This window comes from Mustela nivalis, assembly GCF_964662115.1.
Source record: "Mustela nivalis genome assembly, chromosome: 7".
NCBI lineage: Eukaryota > Metazoa > Chordata > Mammalia > Carnivora > Mustelidae > Mustela > Mustela nivalis.
In genome coordinates, this window is record NC_139026.1 from 87,231,445 (window position 1) to 87,252,135 (window position 20,691).

General features: G+C 42.5%; 1 protein-coding gene across 2 annotated transcripts in view; it reads left to right on the forward strand.

Annotated features, from left to right (window-relative positions):
- The window catches only part of LOC309869697 (uncharacterized protein), a 91,267-nt gene extending 82,672 nt beyond the window's left edge, over nucleotides 1-8,595 (forward strand). The window contains exons 4-5 of one of the 2 annotated variants that reach the window (XR_014314324.1): nucleotides 144-316; nucleotides 6,245-6,548. Coding sequence is in view for 1 of the 2 variants with exons in the window: in XM_082741192.1 (XP_082597318.1) it covers nucleotides 8,532-8,558 (27 nt within the window). In the remaining variant the exon portion in view is untranslated. Of the gene's footprint in view, nucleotides 1-143; nucleotides 317-6,244; nucleotides 6,549-8,531 lie in introns of those variants that run through there. The other variant, XM_082741192.1, reaches the window with a different exon arrangement.
- The last annotated feature ends 12,096 nt before the right edge of the window (nucleotides 8,596-20,691 follow it).

A 20,691-nucleotide genomic window follows, 5' to 3' on the forward strand; every position in this document is an offset into this window, starting at 1 on the left:
TTATACATTTTCAAATGTATTAGGAAGGAATAATAGGAAAAATTTAGAAATGATCGATGGGGCAGGATGCTAGTGTAAGAAGAAAGACTCTACGCCAGAAATCAGGAGGTTTGAGTTCTAGTCTCGATTCTGTTTTTAACCAGGTGTGTGATCTGGGGCAAGCCAGCAACCTCTCTGGGCCCCAGGCCTGTAAAATAAAAGGAATGGGATTTGAGCAGTGATTCTCAGCTTTGAATGCCCCACAATTGCCTGTGAAGCTTTTTTGAAAAATATACAACCCTGGGACCTTACCCTGCGATATTTCAAAACTCCTAAGGTAAGTGTATTGTTTCTCAAAGGTTAGAAACTACAGGGCTGACATGTATTTTAGTTTTCCTAGTAAATCTGACATTCTATGAGGTAAAATTGTTTACCAAGGCATTTTTGCCTAGAGCCATACCTGTGGCTCTTGGTCAAGGTCTTTTGTCTGTGATCAGTCATTACTTCAAATGGGGCAACTCCAGTGAGGGTAAGGATGCAGCAGCTGCTGATGGCTATGATCCTGGGTGCCTGACTTGAGCTCACTGTGAGTCACAGCAATAACTAAGAGTAATTGGCCTCCCCCAATGCTTCCCACTTTACGGAGGACAGAAATAACTGAAAATAAGGAAGAAGCCATGTGAATAAATAGCATATATGTGGTGTATTGCTAAGCACTGAAATCTGTGAATGTGTAGGGTGTGTATGTGTGAGAGAGAGAGAGAGAAGATGCTTGACATTTTTTTAGTCCACTTCCCCATGGACAGCTGGTCAAATTCCTAACTTGCGAGACTGCTTGGATAGAAGTAATTGAGTTTAACGACAGAGTAATGCTTACTGAAAGTTTTTAACAACATGGGAGGAGATACAGAATACTCTAGGGGAAGTCTTGGTTTCCCTGCATTCTGTTAATGAAAAATGTAGACTTTTGAGCCTTCTTCTCAAGTACTAGCAATTTGTTACTTCCGTGCCTTTTTATCTCTCTTCAGCTGCCAAACCCCTTCTTAAAACAGGGGAAGGGGAAGCTAAAATTACAAGCTTTTAGCTCAGTAGGTGGAACATGTGACTTGATCTTGGGGTTGTAAGTTCAAGCCCCATGTTGGGTGTAGGGACTACTTAAAAATAAAATAGGGTGCCTGGGTGGCTCAGTGGGTTAAACCTCTGCCTTCGGCTCAAGTCATGATCTCAGGGTCCTGGGATCAAGCCCCGCATCAGGCTCTCTGCTTCCTCCTCTCTCTCTGCCTGCCTCTCTGCCTACTTGTGATCTCTCTCTGTCAAATAAATAAATAAAATCTTGAAAAAAAAAAGATCATTCTTCTGGAGATGGATGGTGGTGGCATTGACACACTACGTGAATATACTTAATGGCACTGAAAGATGGTAAACTTTATGTTACATATTTTACCACAATAAAAAAGAATAAAAGACAAAAAAAAAATTAGACTAGAAATAAAGCGTAACAGACTAGTTAACAAACGAAAACATAGGGACAGGAAGGCTTGTTGTACTGTACCAGTAAAATGAGTAATCATTCTCTACTTCTGGAAAATGCATCCTAGGGAGATAGATAAATATATAAAGTTGGTTTATCTGAGCATTATTGGTAACCTCAGTAGAAACTGGGTGCTAAAATCATGATATATTCAAAGAATGGGATATTATACAGTCATTAAATTGATAAAGTTAGATTCATATACTACTTTGGAACATATGTATCAGAATGCTAGAAATATTAGAATTATATTAATGTCAGTTTCACAAAAATAAGGCAAGACTTCTTATAAGATTTATGAATTAAAGCCAAATGATTGGATGGAAGAATATTATTCAGTAAGTGGTAGGAAGTAAACTGCTCACTCAGAAAGAAGTCACTGTACATCATTGAATATCAGATACCGCTGGTTGTAAGACACTTGCTGAGTTCAGAGATGTTAAAATGTGAAAAAGTATATATCTAGAATTGGCCAAATATAATATGTTTAGGGCCAGAAATTTATACATGTTGGTGACTGGAATGAAGGAAAGGGGACATGAAAATCATTAGATTAAGTGAATCTAAGAAGTAAAATGTTGGGGCACCTGGGTGGCTCAGTTGGTTAAGCATCTGCCTCCAGCACAGATCGTGATCCTGGGGTCCTGGGATCGAGCCCTGCATCGTCTCCCTCTCACTCTACTGTTCCCCCTACTTGTGCTCTCTCACTCTCTCTGTCAAAAAAATAAATAAAATCTTAAAAAAAAAGAGAGAGGGGAACTGTTTTCAGGTCAATAGAATAAAATTATTTTATACTAAGTTAAAAGGAAGAAAATTGAAAGGCTTTGAAGAGAGGTATAAGATGACCACAAAAGCATGCACTGAAGGTTAATTTTGTAACTAAACTAAAGGAAACCAGCAACTATCCCTGCTAATTTGGACTCTGTACAATAGGTAATAATAAGTGTTAGCTCATTTACATTTGTGAGATATCTTTCTCTACTTTGTCTCAGGTAGAGGCCAGGCTTTGATTTTTTTTTTTCCTAGATTTTATTTTTGAGGTGCCTAGTTGAGGTGGTTCAGTCTGTTAAAGTTCCGACCCTTAGTTTTGCCTCAGGTCATGATCTCCTGGGATTGAGCCCTGAGACAGGCTCCATGCTCAGTGGGGAGTCTGCCGCAAGTTTCTCTCCCTCTTCCCCTCCCCCAGCTCACTGGGATGCCTGTGCGATCTCGCACTCTCTCTCTGTCTCTCTCCGTCTAAAATAAATGAATCAGTCTTAAAATTATATATATATATATATATATATATATATATATATATATATTTTTTTTTTTTTTTAAGGCTTTAACCCACTAAGCCTCCCAGGCGCACCCTGAAGAATGATCTTTTTTAAGGTTGTAAATACATATTGCCAAGTTGCCCTATAGAAATCAGTAACGGCTGTAGCTCACAATGACTGTACTTATCAACTAAACACACATTTGTTAAGAGTCTCATGTGTCAAACAATGTACTAGATTCAGAATAAAATAATTATTATATTAGTTACATAAATCAGTTATACGTAAATATTGTATCAGTTAAGATGGTTTTGTTGATGGGGCACATGAGTGGCTCAGTAGGTTAAGTGTCTGCCTTGGGCCGGAGTCATGATCCCAGGGTCCTGAGATGGAGACCAGTGTTGGGCTCCCTGCTCAGCAGGGGCCTGCTTCACCCTCTGCCCCTCCCCTTGTTTGTGCTCGTTTTCTCACAAGCAAATAAAATCTTAAAAAAAAAATAGATGATTTTGTTGCAAATAACAGAAAACCCAACACAAATGGACAAGCAATAGTTTCCTTTCAAAGCATAGCTGAATTCAGTTCTGCTTCCATCACCAGGATTGTTTCTCTCTTTCTTTTGGTTGTCTTCTCTCCAAGTATTATGTTCATTCTCAAACAGCAGTCTTGCACCCTATTGACTCCATGTCCAGCAGAGAGAGGGAGAGAGAGAGCGCGCACCCTTCTTCCACTAACTCTGAAGATTAAAGTCCCGAGATCTACTTTAATTGGAAGGCTTTGAGCATATGTTCACTCAAACCAGTCAGGAAGGCCGTAGGAATGGGACAATAACTGGCTAATTTAGACACCTGTGACTTGTCTTCCACCCTCATCCCAGGGTTGGGGTGGGGGGACATCTGAATCACAAAGACTAAGAGCAGAGAATTCTGATCCTGTTGCTAGAAGAACAGGAAGGGACCCTGGGGTGACAAAAACAATGTCCACTGCCATGCAAAAATAGAGTGAGCTATCATATAAGAAACCATACCCTACGGCATTTAAAAAGGCAGTTTTAAAAAAGAGAAAAGGAAAAAAAAAGAAAAGAAAAACAGAGGAAACAGAGGAAAGGGAGCAAAGTTCTTTCAACACTTTTATTTTGTATGTAGAATGCCATGCACTGTGCGATGCACTGATGTTCTAAATACGTAAAATATACATATATGGCTTCGGCCTTCTGGAAACTTATATTCTAATGAGAGAAACACATTTAAGCAGATCCAAATAGGCTGAGTGTCAAGAGAGGTGGAGAGATGATGTGCTGCAGACCCAGGAAAGTCTTCCCAGAAGAGATGACAGCTGATCTGAATCTTGCCCTGTAACATAAAGGAAGGTGGAAAGACACTTTGGGGAAAAGAGAACTGGGGAATGATAAATCGGTTAGTATCCAAAAACAAATATCTGTTGAATGCTGTCACATGTTAGACCCTTCTCAGCCCTTTTTCTATAATATTTTAAGAAATTAATATATTTAGAGAACAGTGAGTAGCCTGGCATTTTGGAAGGAAGGTTCATGAAAAGGAACACAAAACAAATAAAAACAAACCCCAAAAGATCAGGCTGAAGAAAGCAAGTTGGGGTCAGATTATGGAAGGGCTATATTATACCTAATACCTAATGCAGTAGGTATTGGAGCTAATAAAAGTTTTGTGGCAAGGGTTTGACATGATCAAGGTCATGCTCTATAAGCATTTTCCAGATTTGCTACCTGCAAGATGGTGTGTAGTGGAGAGCATTGAATTTGGGGAATCACTGAAGAGGTTGCTAAGACACGCCAGCCAGAGGTCAAAAGAATCCCGGTCTGCCCTCGTGACTCTCAGACACTGCTGACCTCGTAAACTCTCTCCACAGTGCCCTCTGGGATCTTTGTTTCATTGAACTGTCCCCTATATTCTTTTTTCTTTTTTTAATGCTTAATCTCTTTATAGAATGCACCCTCCTCCTCCTCGCTTTACCTAAAACGTGTTCTTTTTCTCCTCTCAGGAATCCACTTCTACTGAACCCCATTGAGCAAAGGTTTGATTGGCCTAGAGCTTGCCTATTTGCAAACCATTTCTAGGCAACCCTCTCATCCTGTGAGGACCATGCAATCCAGCCCTCCCCCATCCTTCAGACTTCATTTACTCTCCCGATTCACTTTTCAACACATTACTTTCTCCTGAAAGTTCTTTGGCCGTTGTCTCTTTGATGCTAAATCCAATGGGTTTCACATTTTAACTTGGGGTATTTGATTCTATTGACCCCTTATTTCTTGACAGATTCTCCAGAAATTATGTTTTTCCTGTTTCTTCTCATACTTATCCTCTGGCCATTCTTCTTTTCTGAAAGTTCTTCCTTTCCCCACTTCTTAAATGTAAGTGTGCCTTGGGCTTCTTCCTCAGCCATCTTACCTTCTCGTCCACCATGCTCTCCCAGTTGTTTGAATCACTACCCAAGTGTTGGTGAAGTGACAGCTCGCAAATTCACACCCCCAGTCATAGCTTCTCTCCTGATCTTTAGATCTATGTGTCCAACTGCCTACTGGACAGCACTAACTCAGTGTTTCTCTGAAACTCCAATTCTTCATGCCTGAAAGAGTAGGTTCTTTACTGTCTCCCCAGGCTCCCAAGCAAAAGCCTGGAAGTCATGCCAACTCTTCAGTTTCAATAACCACTTTTGGGGGTGCCTGGGTGGCTCAGTGAGTTGACTCTCTGCCTTCGGCTCAGGTCATGTTCCCAGGATCATGGGATTGAGCCCCTCATCGGGCTTCTTGCTCGTGGGGAGCCTGCTTCTCTCTTTCCTCCCAGCTCAGTGCTCGCTCTCTCTCTCTCTCTCAAAACAACAACAACAACAAAAACCCTCAGTAACCACTTTTAACCAGTCACTGAGCATTGTTAATTCTATCTTTAAGCTATCTCCTCTCCATTTTTACTCTAATTTCTTTAATTTGGGATCTCATTTTCCTTTGCCTAATATATTAGGTTTTCATTTTGATACTTTAAAAAAAAAGATTTTATTTATTTGGCAGAGAGAGTGACAGTGAGAAAAGGAACACAAGCAGGGAGAGTAGGAGAGGAGAAGTTGGCCTCTCTCATGGAAAAGGGAGCCCAATGCAGGACTCTATCCCAGGACTCTGGGATCATGACCTGAGCCAAAGGCAAATGCCTAATGACTGAGCCACGCAGGCGCCCCTCATTTTGACAATTTTCAAGTATACATAGAGCATAATGGACCCCGACATATCCATCGTGTGGATTTAATAATTATTAACTTTTCTTCATAGTTACTTCATCTATTATTTCTACAGTGTTTTAGTGCAAATCCAGACATCATGCTATCTCACCCATTAAACCCTTCAGTATGCTGTTTTGTTTGAGGTAACATTATCCCACCTAATAAAATGCACAAGAATACCTTAATATTACTTAATACTCTATTTGTCTTCCACATTTTCTCTTTACAGTTGATCTAGTCGAGTCAGGATCCAAAGTTACTGAAGTCTCTTGGAAACAAAAACTAAAACATTGCCCTCCCTTGATTCTTCCTGCTAACTGAGTCATCTGTCTCATGTCACCTAAACTGCTGCAGTTGTGTCGTTAAGTCTTTTTGCCTTGGGTCTTGCTCCTTCCCAGTCCTCCCCCAATCTGTCTTCCCCACTGCCATCAGCACCATCTTTATAAAATGCAATCAGCACAGTGTTATTTCTCTGCTTGGAACTTTGCAGTGATTCTTCTGAACTGCTACAATAAAATCCAAACTTCTTCCTCTGTGATATAGTGTTTTCATTGATCTCTACCTAAGTGCCCAGTCTCATCTTTGGTTGATGCTTTCTCATACTATGCAGGCCAAAAACATTCCCCCGCCCCCCAAACAACGGGCTCACTCTCTGTCTGAATGCCACATACTTTCCTTGCTTCCACCTGGAAAATAGCCTTCATTTCCCAAAGTTTTAGCTCTAGTTATCATCTCCTTTATGACTTTTTAAATTTTTTATTTATTTATTTTTTCTCTATTAGGTGTTTAAATTCCTTAAACCCCGGTCAAGGAGAATTGACTGTCTCCTCCTTCCACCCTCATCCCTCAGGGCTCCCACACACATCAGCCTTTACACTGCTGGCTCCTTCTGAGACTCCTAGAGGCCGGATCCTAGTCATTGTACCAGTCTTGCCAGCTTTCAGGGGCTTAACACAATAATGGGTTTTAATAAATACTTGGGGATAGGTGAGTGAACCATAAAGAGTGGGTTTACATTGCCAACTAGGAAACACTAGATTTGTTCCAAGGAGAAGTTTGTTTTTTGTTTTTTTTTTTTTAAGATTTTATTTATTTATTTGACAGACAGAGACCACAAGTAGGTGGAGAGGCAGGCAGAGAGAGAGGAGGAAGCAGGCTACCCACCGAGCAGAGAGCCCGACATGGGGCTCGATCCCAGGACCCCGGGACCACGACTAAAGGCAGAGGCCCTAGCCCACTGAGCCACCCAGGTGCCCCCAAGGAGGAATTTCTAACAGTCTCTCCTGCTCATAGCCCTTGAGGCAACAGGTACAGCCAGACTTAGGTCAAGGAGGGGGTCATTCCTATTTGAGAGGAGGGCCCCTACCCCAAGTCTGTCGAGTTCCATCCTGCACCCCAGTAAGAGCCATGTGGTGAGTCAGGATCTATTTATTACAGGACCGTTGGATTCTCAGTAAAGGGAAGCCTTTCTGAGAACATAGTCCTTGGGTAAGGAGAATTCCTTCCTCAGAGAAAGCAAGTTGCCTTCCTGGCCGATATGATTTGTTATCAAGCATAGGATAAACCAGGAAATGGCAGGTTAGAGACAAAACTAATTAGCAAGCTGTTGTTCAGCGCCAGGTGTTTAAGATTTAAGAACTAATTTCATGACCCTGTGCATGCCCCCCCCCTTTGTCCTCTATTTTTTATAATAATCTTCCAGATGATGATACTGGACTAGATGATGTCTAAGATCATTTCCAGCTCTACCATTTTATGGTCTAATTTTTATTTAACACCAGCTTAACCTGTTTTTGATACAACAGAGGTTCAAGAAGTATTGATGGCATTTTACAGATATGGACACTGAGGGCCGCTGGGCCAGGGATTTGCTTTAGACCCATGCAGGTCGTGTCAGGGCCTGAATCCTTCCAGAGCTCTGTTTCATTAAGCAACCAATATTTCTGGTCTCCAGGGCAAAATTGCAGTATCTTTCCCTTCAGAAAAGTTGGTCTGGTTTTTCCCCACCAGATCTGAAGAAAAAAAAGAAAACAACAACTAAGGGTCAGAGTATTAATATGAAAAATATTAGAGCACACGTATTTCCCTTCTGCAGACAATGAGGGTTTGAATCTCAAGTCCATGGCGACGGGACTGCCAGGGGGTTGAAGGGGAACAGATCCGAGCTTGGCGGTGGGGGGAGCTGGGGTGGGGGGGTGTACATTTCATACATTTCAGTGTTGGTGGAGTAGAGTGGGGGGTGGGGCTCTGATCCCAAGGGCACAGTGACAAGGTCAGCCTCACCTCTTCTCTCGGATCTTGGCCATAGCCAGTCTAGCCAGAAAGAGCAATCTGTCAAGTCTAATTAGAGTAGAACAAAGTGAACAATGGGCGCCCAGCTCGAAACTGACAGCCGGGTTGAATGGGGTGGAGGAGCCCGGGAGGAATGTGTGCTTTGTGTGCCTGGAATTGGTTCCTTCAAATGGATCCTTTCCGAACTCAAACAACTTAAACTGGATTCTTCTTTGCTTCACCAGAAATCTGCAGGTCCCTGTGCTGTTTAACGCAGGCACACCCGGCAAAAGCCGAGAACCTGGCTCTGTTTCCAAGGTGAGGCTGTGATTGAACCTAGTTCCATCCTGCGTGGTCGGCATGGTGCTGTGTGTGTGCGACTGATATTTACTCATCTGCTCATGTTTCTCTTTTGTGTCTGATTATATTGGTGGTACCAGTGTTTCTTTGATTGTTTCTGAAACCCCTTTTCTTATAAGGCTTGTAGTTGGAGTCTGGAAATTTTGGAACAGCTTGGAATTTTAGTAGCTCCACAGATAAGCACATTTAAGGTGCAAAAAAAATTTTTTTATGGTATTTTTGGCTTGTACTTTAAATGGTGTCTCTGATTTGGGTATTTTAGCTCTTGCATCAAAAGTAGGTTTCACAGGAAAAGGGTATGTTGTATACACGAATCAAATGAATATATTCCTTCAAATAAGTACACAAATGCGGGCTATTGAAGCTTAAAGGCTAGGCGTGTTCATAATCTAAAGCCTCAAATAATGGAAGCCTGTAATCAGCAAATATTATATTGAAGACTGATGGCTTGTTCATTTAATTCTGCCTCAGTGTGGGGCATACTCAAAGGTGTGAGAACGCATAATTGTCTGCAGTGGGAGGGAAAGGTTGGGAAGACAGTCAACACCAACATAATTTATAAGTTCTAAGTCTCAGTCTGCATGATTTTACTATTCTTTCCTGGGTATTATCTCAATCCTCGAAGCATCCTGTGAAGTATATTACTGCTATCTTCACTCTGCAGATAAGGACACTAAGGCCTTGAGAAATTAGCCCAAGTTTACAGGGAAATGCAGAGTCAGGCCTTGACCTTCAGCTGTCTGGCTCCAGGTCTAATGTACTTCTCAGCACTGTGTTTCTGGTGGAGTTAGGAGATACTGCATCTTAAAACTCACCAAATTCATAATAATAATGCCAACGTGAGAAATCTCTGCTCGTCCTCTGGTTTCTTATGCACATGAGCAAGGCAGTGGATTTTTGTCTGGAAGGTTTCCTACCACTTATAGTACTTTACTGTGTGTCACTATCCTTTCTTTTCCAGCAGCGACACTTGTTTCTTTTCTGCTTTCCTTTTTTTCCCTCTTTCTCTTTTACATACACCTTATTTGAATAAATAATCTGGTAAAAAGATAAATTCTGCCGGGGCTACCCACCTCACCCCAGGCCTTGTCCTTTCCCCAGGGAAGTCAGCTATCAGTTTGGGGTATAACCAGCTGTTTGCGGTGTGTTTGCATAGATGTGTGTGTGTGTGTGTGTGAGTGTGTGTAACATATTGTTTTGTGTCTTTTTAAAAATATACACGGTACCATGCTGTATTTTTTTATTCTGCAGTTTGCTCTTATTTTTTTAAAGCAGGTTTTTTTTTTTAAGATTTTGTTTATTTATTTGACAGACACACTGAGAGAGAGGGAACATGAACAGGGGAAGTGGGAGAGGGAGAAGCAGGCTTCCCACCCAGCAGTAATCCTGACACGGGACTCAATCCCAGTACCCCGGGACCATGACCTGAGCCGAAGGCAGACTCTTAACGACTGAGCCACCCAGACGCCCCTGCTCTTATTATTTTTGTCAACTTACTATGCCTGTGGAGATCACTTCATGGCGGTATGTTTCAATGTAATTCATTCTTTTTAATTGTTATGTAGCATTCCATGCATTGTCACTCTGTTTCCTCTCTACCTTGCTTCTGCTTTTGAAATGACTTAGTGGCACATCATGTCAACCATATTTGGATTTATGGCGCAGGTAGAGACAGACATAAGCTTTATGGCTCACGGAGCATTAATAAGGAAGAAAGGAAGGGAGCATAGGAAGCACCTACACTCTCACTCTGGGCTGAGGTGAGAGGCCAAGGGAGGCCTGGTGTTACCTATCAGTACATTTGCTATTTCTCAGCCTCGGAATTTAAGCATGTTGTTGTTGTTGTTTAAAGATTTTATTTATTTGACAGAGTCACAGCAAGAGAGGGAACACAAGCAAGGGGAATGCGAGAGGGAGAAGCAGACTCCCCAACAAGCAGGAAGCCCGATGCGGGGCTGGATCCCAGGACCCTGGGATCATGGCCTGAGCCAAGGCAGACGCTTAATGACTGAGCCACCCAGGTGCCCCTGTTGTTGTTTTAAACCCAACTGTTCTCTAGAGATACATTCCTTATCTAGAAGAAAGAATAGTAACATACTTGACAGAGAGCTGTGAGGATTAAGTGAGTTAACACACAGAAAAGAACATTAAAACCATGAAGATGGAGACTTGTCAGTTATGAATTGTGTTTATTACCCTCTTCCTCTTTCCCTCCCACCTCAGATATTATGTCGCGAGGCAATTCTCCCAAGAAGGGTAGTTAGTTAGAGAATGGAGCTATAAACGGTGTTATTAGATATTCTGAAGCATGACTGTGCCTAAAGGAGTGGCTTCTGAATGCTGACTTCTCTCTAGACTCAAGTCCCCATGAGGCTGTTTGCTAGTTGTGTGTCTCAGGTAATGTTTTGTGATATGTAAAATAAGGGCAGTAGTAATAGTAAACTTAGCCTGTGGTAAAGTGTAAATGAGATAATGTATGTAAAGTAAATCTATGGCATATCAGCCAGAGAAGCTGCGATATCTGTCTCCACTTCTGTTTTCTTTGGACGCAGTAGCACTCTCCAGTCTCTCCAGTCCTGACAACAAAGGCAGGACTAATCTCAGGATTAAAGCACAGCTATTCATCGCTCCTTTAGTCCATAATCTTTTTCTTTTCTTTCTTTTTTTAAAAGACTTTATTTGACAGAGAGAGACACAGAGAGAGAAGTAATGCAAGCAAGGGGGAGTGGGAGAGGGAGAAGCAGGCTTCCTGATGAGCAGGGACCCCAACACGGGGCTCGATCCCAGACCCTGGGATCATGACCTGAGTGGAAGGCAGACGTTTAATGACTGAGCCACCCAGGCCATCCTGTTTTTTCCTTAAAGCAGCTCTTTCCTGAGCACCTAATGCGTGTCAAATACTCTGCTGGGTACTGTGTGAAACGTAAAGAAGGGGCGCGGGCATGACAGCACTCTTGTCCTCCAGATGCTTCTGGCTATAAAGTTGGAGTGCCTTAATATGCCAGCTTAACACAGGAAGGGACCTGTCAGATGAAAGGCATTCTGTAATATGCTGTCTGGGTAACAGATAATTATATAAATACAGGATAGTAGTATGAATATACATGCCCAGTGACTACTTTATCAAAATTTTCTGTTAATTACAAAGGTATATAGACTCCATAACACCTGCTTATTTGTTCCTTATCTAGCTTCAGAATTATTTTAGAAGCTCATCTGGACCTCACCTACAGAACCCGAACCCTTAAATTAGCAGCTAATGCAGGGTGGTTTCCTGCCTGGGGGCTGCTCTCACTTCCTCTTGAGAGTGCTAGAAAGAAGGAAGTCGCCAGGAACTGGCAGAGAGGAGCTGCTCTCTCCTCAGCCGGTCTTGACGTGCAGATTTTCTATTAGTCTGGACCAAATAACCAATATTTAGTGAGCAGATAAAATCCCCCCAAAAGCAGGAACTGTAGTAAAGAGCCTGAGGATGCCACATAAAGGGACTGAAAGTACTTACTTTGGGGTGGGGGGATTCCCAAGAAGTAAACTGACAGTATTTCCAAACATCACCCTAGCCCTTCTCAGCCCAGTAAGCTTTCTCTTGACGCACAGAGCCCATTTTCTATTGTGCATGTGAACCCATTCCAGCCAGCCCACACTGGACATCGAAGGCCACCTCAGCTGTCAAGCACAGAAGCCATGTGTGGCTTTTGATTTAAGAATCAGTCCAGGCAGCAGATGCTCTGAGGGCCCTGAGGGCTTGGGGAGTGGCCTGCCTATTTCTAAGACAAGCACTCTTTGTCTTAATTTCATGCTTATATCTGGGATAGAAAATTCTGAATGTTTTTACTTTGAAAAGAGCTATGTTAAATCATTCTTACTAGAAAGAAGTCATTTATGGTATAAAAAGGTGTGGTTTGTCAGAGAGCCCTTTTCCTGCTGAAGTGATTTCTTAGCAGACAAAGAATTTGCTCGTTAAATCATAAGCTCTGTGAGAAAGAGCTTCTGAAGCATAAGGTGCAGGACATGTAGTTATTAGGTTAAGTGGGATTCAAAGCACTCTGCCTCCATTACCCCTTTTGAAGGCAGCATTTTTATTTTTATTTGATGGAGAAGGGCCCCTCTCTGAAATTTTTGCCTAAAAATGCAAAATAAAAATTTATAGCAATTTATAGCACATTAGAATTCTAAAAATAATTTAGTCCTGCATTTCCAAAGAGTTCAGGGCTCCAGAAATATGCTGTCCAAATAATTAGTAGCAATTACTTTATTTTGCCCTTGTACCAGAGGCGAAAGCAGCTGGTGTATGAGACTTGAGAGAGAGCCCATTTTCCAAGGAAGAACAAAGAGAACCAAGAGAGAAGCTGCTTTGCTTTGTCTGAGCCAACTCCCTCTGATCGCAGCCGGAAAGGCTCGGAGCTGTATCCCTCCCCATTACACTTGGTTCAGCAGTCCTGGAGATGTGGGGAGAACTACCTGAACAGTATTAGTGTTATCAGCTGCCCTGTTCATGGATCCTCTCCCCAGAGGACACTTTCATAACACAGTAACATTTAAGGAGACATTCCCTCCTTTACTTCCCTTTCTCTGCTGATAGACAAAATGCCGGGCTTCCTCTTGGATTTTGTCCCTGATTCACAAAGTTACTATATATTCATTGCTCTCCTTTGTGTTCCAAACACTGAGCTCTCCATGCTCACCTGGTTGGATCCAGGCTCTGAACCTAGCCAGTTGTGACTGCAGCCCAAGTCATCAGTACAGGACTTGGGGGCCCAACCTTCCTTCTCCAGGACCCTCAAGAAGCCTTGTGTTCTAATTAGGTCCCTAATTAGTGTGTTTCTGATGCTACTGGGAGAAGGAGAGGGTCCTCTTTTGAACCAGAGCCTGTAATTTATGCCTACAGCTATACCCTGATGAGAGGTGTGAATTTTCATGTCAGAGAACAGGGACCCGATAAACAGCATGGCTAATCTAAAGGACACCGTTCCACCTATGGGTCTTTACTCCCTTACTGGAAGAAAAACAGAAATGGGTGATTTTTACACTTAATGTATGGAATCTTTGCTGCAAGTGGAAGGGACTTAGCGCATCATTTGGGCAATTGAAGGACAGGGCTCTGGGGAGAAAGCATCAGCTAATGAAGGGCAACATAAAGTTCCTTGCAGCATAAAAAGGGAGGAAGCTGCCCTTTGGCATCATCTTGCAGGTTACAGTTCCCAGCAATCGCGCTGGCTTGAGAGCAGCAGCGCAGCCTGTCATCTTTCTCTGGGCTTCAGCCATAGGGGGAGAAAGGTGGTGCCACGATTCTCTCCCAGTGGATGATGCTGACGTGTTCTAAGCAGATGATTGCGGAGGCTCCTGTCAAATGAGTGAAGAGAAAAGGGAAGTGGGGAGAGGAGGAGGGACTCAAGAAACACCACTGCAACAATCCTGGAATAAAAATGAGGGGCCGTTATGGGAAATGATAAGTGCATTCACCTTGAAACCCAGGGTCTTGCCCGTTTTTTCCAATTTGATTCTGATAACCATTTATAATATTTTGTAAATAACTGAAAACAGGATGGGATAAATCAAAATGAGCTCCGATAGGGTTTCTATTTTCTCTCTTCTTTGGGATTATCTTAACAATCATCCTTTCAGGCTTTAGAAAGCATTAAAACCAGCCAAGCCCCTCGAAACATTGTTTCCCAAAACCATAACGGGCCTGCACGTTTCTCTTCTTGATAGAAAGGCTGCTCGGGTTTTGCCCATCACTTTCGGTCTCGCTGGGTAGGGGGTATATCGCGCGGCATCCTGAGTGCAACGGACTTCGGAATGCGGGCTCGGTCTAAGCCGACTGGGTAGCGACGCCACAGCCTCTGGCGAGATCCGTGCTCTCCCCCTTTTCACCAGCAGGCGGCGCTGTGTTTCGCGGCGCCCGCGGCCACCGCCCCGCCCCGCCCCTCGCGGAGCTCACTTCCGCCGCGGCCTGCGGAGGCCGCCCGGTCCCTCTCTTTTGTCGTGTCTTGTTGCGGTAGCTTTTCTCTACCCACCGCTGCCTGCTGACGTTTCTCAACCACCATGCCCTTGTGATAGTTGATACTACTAAAAATGTGATTTTGGGGTCCCTCGAAAGAAAGGAAATCCTAAAAAAAAAACCAAAAAACAAAAACCTGTATTGGGGATTGCGTAATCACTGATTTTTTAAACTTCAAATGCACGTCAACTTAGTCAAATAAAAAGAGCCTCTGACCTGACGAAGAAGGCAATATTTGTTAAAAAGTAGGATGCTTTAAAAAAAAAAAATCCCCTTCCTGTTTATTCCAGACTCCTTCCGTGTAGAGAGCGGCTCACGAAAATTCAGCTGCGGCTCCATCTGCTGGACGCGCCGCGCCACTGCAAGGTCCTGCCCCGGGAGGCGAGGTGTCCCGGGCGAAGAAGGCCAGGACAGGCTCCTGCACCAAGGTAGCGTTCACATGCAGATCTGCTTATTTAAAGAGACTAAACTGGGCGCCTGGGTGGCTCAGTGGGTTAAGCCGCTGCCTTCGGCTCAGGTCATGATCTCAGGGTCCTGGGATCGAGTCCCGCATCGGGCTCTCTGCTCAGCAGGGAGCCTGCTTCCCTCTCTCTCTCTCTCTCTCTGCCTGCCTCTCCATCTACTTGTGATTTCTCTCTGTCAAATAAATAAATAAAATCTTTAAAAAAAAAAAAAAAAAAGAGACTAAACTGACCCTCTGCAAGAAACCAGACAACTACATCTGTTTTGAGGAGCCCTCGGGTCTCAATGTATTGGCGTGCAGTATCTGGGTGTTCTCTTAGGAAAGCCTGGGGCTTCAGGGAAAAGAAGGAGGCATAATTAATTTCATTACACCCCCACCCCTTTCACGTGCAGCGCTGAAAACTAAAACTGTATTTTTCATCAAGGCACACAGGGAAGTATCAGGAACAGAGGTCAAAATGTATTTGTTCTCCTGAATTTTGCTGAATGGAAAGAATTTCAAAGGTGAAGAGGGTGACAGACATAAAATTAATCTGAGAGTGGGGACGTGTTAAAATGTGGCCTGGCTGTGGTTTCATATAAAGTCAGTGAGCCCTATACCATTTTCCAAACTCTTGAGTCAGTTCTGATTTACTTGAAGATTTTCCTATTTAGGAGACTTCAGGCCCCTTTCACCCAAAAGTCTAAACCCATTTGCAAATGCATTTGTATACACACTTCTGCACAAACCTGCATTCACCATTGTTGCGAACTTTGCTAAAGGCCATAATCAGAAACTGCTTGGAAGTCTGATAGCAGTTTTAGAGCAGAATGACTGTTGGCCCACCCATCTGGAAAAACATGGTATCACTGATAGAAAACATTTCTAATGGAAAAATGTTAGCACATATATTTGTGACTCTCCTGAGACAGATAATAACTTTGTAGCAAAAATGGAATTTTTGTGTTCTGGAATAAGTTTATAATGGTTTTCCTGAAAGATGAAGTAGCTTTACCAACAATCTCATCTATAGGAACGTCACTGGTTATGTAGTCCTTGGGGTGAATATCATGTGATTTCCACACAATCTGTTTTTTAATGATATCCTTTGGTGCTTTGATAACTAAGCCCTCGTGGCTGAAACTTACCTGATTCTACTGCCACAGTCAATAGTTTCGTGGAGAAAATGTTTACCCTTCACATGGGTACTTGAAGAAGATACACAATTAAGAAAGCAGATGAGAAAGAAAATAAAAATCCATTGCAACGATACGTGGGTGGACTGTAACAGAGAACTAGCAAACTGAGTATATTTTCTGTTTTGAATGAACGAATAGTTACTGGGTACCAGACTGTGACGAGTATGGAAAGGATCAGATGGCTGATGGCTACATCCATCATACCTTTCCTCTACTAATGTATTTGTAGAGGAGAGTCTTTCATAGACTTAAATTGCTTGCTGACACATCAGTACTGTGAGTGGGGTATGAAGCAGAAAGTTGAATGTCCCTTAGTGAAGCTGCTGTCATGGCCTCCGGCTCAGGACAGTGAGGGAGAGGATCAGAGGTGGAGCAGTGAGGAACCAGATACCTTAAGCCCTCACAGTCTCTCCTCTGTTGTGGCACAAGGCAGTCCCTGAAAACTGAATGTTTTCTCTTCTGTGTTTTTCCTTATTTACATATTTGTTTGGAGGGTGCCCCACACTTGGAGTCACATATATAAACCACCTGTCACTTTCTTACCAGACCTCCCAAGAGTATTCATTTAGCACTATTTCTGGTGAACCTAATATAAAAAGCCTGCCCATTCCCTGAGCAATTGGGCCCGGGGTTCAAATATTTTTTTTTGGAAAAAAAGCAAGGGAAAATTTTTACAGGGATGACCTCTCCCTTGACTTTCAGTCTATTCTAAATTGGGCTCTTGAGAAAATGTGACCGATCTCTCAAGAATATGAAACAGATTGAACTGGTAGAAATTTCTGTCTGGACCCCACAGTTAGGTAGGTGTGTCTCTCCTGTTCAGAATCCTAACTTCACAGAGGAACTGCCTTGACACTGTCAATTAAGCTCATTTTTTGTTCTCTCAGAATAGATCAGTCCTCTTCTTTGCCCATCCTGCAAAATGTCAGGCTAACACCTCATAAATGGGTCTTGGCTTTCTGGTCACTTCCTCTGAGACTTCCTTGACCCCCAGGGGAAGAGAAGGTGGTCCTGATGAGTTCCCAGAACCTCACAGTTCCCCATCATAGCTCTGTAATATTATATTGTCACTGCTTATCTGTCTCCCATACTAGACTCTGACATTCTATAAAAACAGGGCCATGATTATCATTCTGTTCATTTTCCATCCTCAGTACCTAATTAGTGCTCAGATCAAGCAGCTGTTAGGTAGGAACTCAACACACGGAGGTGGGAGGGAAGGGTATTTCTGAGGGAGGAACTGACATGAACACATACGAAGATATAGACCTGGAAGAGTGCCTAGGAGCATAACTGTGGTTTGGCTGAAGCTTGAGAGGGACTGAAAGGAGAGACAAAAAGCATGGTTGTGAATATTGTGAATTTTAATTTAAGGCAGTGGTTGTGGGAAGATGAAATAGCTGCAGATGTTGAAATTTCTGGTGTATTGTGTATCGGGTAAGTGCTTTGCATATTTTCATAAAAAATATGGAGCCTTGGATCTAGCCCAGTCCACTTGTGGAATATCACTTAATTGGCAAAACCAACCTCCATGGTTAAACCACTCAGTTAAACACTCATTTTCTGTCAGAAAAAGTTTAGCTTCATTTTCTAATTTAAAACAGTACATTCCAGAGCACCTGGGTGGTATAGTTAGTTGAGCAGCCAACTCCTAGTTTTGGCTCAGGTTGTGATCCCCAGGGTTGTGGGATCAAGCCCTGCGTCAGGCTCTACACTCAGCACGGATTCTGCTTGAGATTTCTTTCCCTCTATTCCTCCCCCTGCGCAACTTTAAATACATAAATAAATCGTACCAAAAAAATTTATTTATTTATTTATTTATTTATTTTTAAAGATTTTATTTATTTATTTGTGAGAGAGAGAGAGTGAGAGTGAGCACAGGCAGACAGAGTGGAAGGCAGAGTCAGAGGGAGAAGCAGGCTCCCTGTGGAGCAAGGAGCCCGATGTGGGACTCGATCCCAGGACGCTGGGATCATGACCTGAGCTGAAGGCAGCTGCTTAACCAACTGAGCCACCCAGGCGTCCCAAAATTTTAAATGCTATATTCCTACAAGGTCTTCCACCACCTCATTTGTGACTTCTTTTTTTTTTTTAATATTTTTATTTTTTATAAACATATATTTTTATCCCCAGGGGTACAGGTCTGTGAATCACCAGGTTTACACACTTCACAGCACTCACCAAAGCACGTACCCTCCCCAGTGTCCATAATCCCACCCCCTTCTCCCAACGCCCCTCCCCCCAGCAACCCTCAGTTTGTTTTGTGAGATTAAGAGTCACTTATGGTTTGTCTCCCTCCCAATTCCATCTTGTTTCATTGATTCTTCTTCTACTCACTTAAGCCCCCATGTTGCATCACCACTTCCTCATATCAGGGAGATCATATGATAGTTGTCTTTCTCTGCTTGACTTATTTCGCTAAGCATGATACGCTCTAGTTCCATCCATGTTGTCGCAAATGGCAAGATTTCATTTCTTTTGATGGCTGCATAGTATTCCATTGTGTATATATACCACATCTTCTTGATCCATTCATCTGTTGATGGACATCTAGGTTCTTTCCATAGTTTGGCTATTGTGGACATTGCTGCTATAAACATTCGGGTGCATGTGCCCCTTTGGATCACTACGTTTGTATCTTTAGGGTAAATACCCAGTAGTGCAATTGCTGGGTCATAGGGCAGTTCTATTTTCAACATTTTGAGGAACCTCCCTGCTGTTTTCCAGAGTGGCTGCACCAGCTTGCATTCCCACCAAGAGTGTAGGAGGGTTCCCCTTTCTCCGCATCCTCGCCAGCATCTGTCATTTCCTGACTTGTTGATTTTAGCCATTCTGACTGGTGTGAGGTGATATCTCATTGTGGTTTTGATTTGTATTTCCCTGATGCCGAGTGATATGGAGCACTTTTTCATGTGTCTGTTGGCCATCTGGATGTCTTCTTTGCAGAAATGTCTGTTCATGTCCTCTGCCCATTTCTTGATTGGATTATTTGTTCTTTGGGTGTTGAGTTTGCTAAGTTCTTTATAGATTCTGGACACTAGTCCTTTATCTGATATGTCGTTTGCAAATATCTTCTCCCATTCTGTCAGTTGTCTTTTGATTTTGTTAACTGTTTCCTTTGCTGTGCAAAAGCTTTTGATCTTGATGAAATCCCAATAGTTCATTTTTGCCCTTGCTTCCCTTGCCTTTGGCGATGTTCCTAGGAAGATGTTGCTGCGGCTGAGGTCGAAGAGGTTGCTGCCTGTGTTCTCCTCAAGGATTTTGATGGATTCCTTTTGCACATTGAGGTCCTTCATCCATTTTGAGTCTATTTTTGTGTCATTTGTGACTTCTAATTCAAAAGTAGCCATTGTTCGCAGCCCAGAGGTTTGCCAGTATTTGTCCAGGGTGTGCTGCCCTATCAGTGTTTCTTATGTGGCTCTCAAGAAATTTTCCCTCAAGTATAGTGCATTCTCAGACGGTGCCTTCTTTGGGGGACAAAGCACAATTCCTATGGCTCAGGAGTGGCTTTCTGTTGAGAAGGGCCTGAGCAATTGGGAAAGGGGAGGTAGAAAAAAGAAATCGGCTCAATGCCAGCCATTCGCAGGCAGATCACTCTCAGGAGAGGGTACATTTTGTAGTTCAGAATCTGGAAATTGACCTTAATACTATACTATCTATAGTATATACAATTGGCTCTTGAACAAGGCAGGGTTAGGAGCACCAACTCCCCCGTGCCATTGAAAATCCCTTTATAATTTTTAAACTCCCCCAAAACTTAACTGGTAGCCTACTGTTGACCAGAAGTTTTACTGATAACATAGAGCACTGACTATATTTGATATATGATAACATACATATTTTGTATGTTATATGTATTATGTACTGTATTCTTATGGTATAGGTAGCTAGAGAAAAAAAGTATTATTAAGAAAACATAAGAAAGGGCAAATACATTTACAGTACTGTACTGAGACAAAATTCACAGGTCAGTGGACCTATGCAGTTCAAACCCATATTATTCAAGGATCAACAAACCCCAGGTTGAAAGCTGTGGTTTTAAAGAACCTGGATTTTATCCTACAGACCTGTGGTCTCAAGAGTAGAGTATGCAGGGTACAGAAATAAAATATTACAGATTCTATTTATACTTTTTTTATGCCTTCCTCTTAAACTTTCTATATTGGTAGATGCTTATGCTTTAATGTAGAAATATAGTTTTAAAATAAATTACATGTGTATCTATAAGAGGATATGTAAGCATTAGTTTACTGATAAGTGCATTCAATCAAAAAAAAAAAAAAAATCCGAGGACCACTTTTAAGCTCCGTGGAGAAGCACTGAAGGTTTTTAAGTAAGGGGGTGAAAGTGAGCATAGTCATTGACTGTAGGTCATAGGAAGGGACCATACCAAGCATAGGTGGATC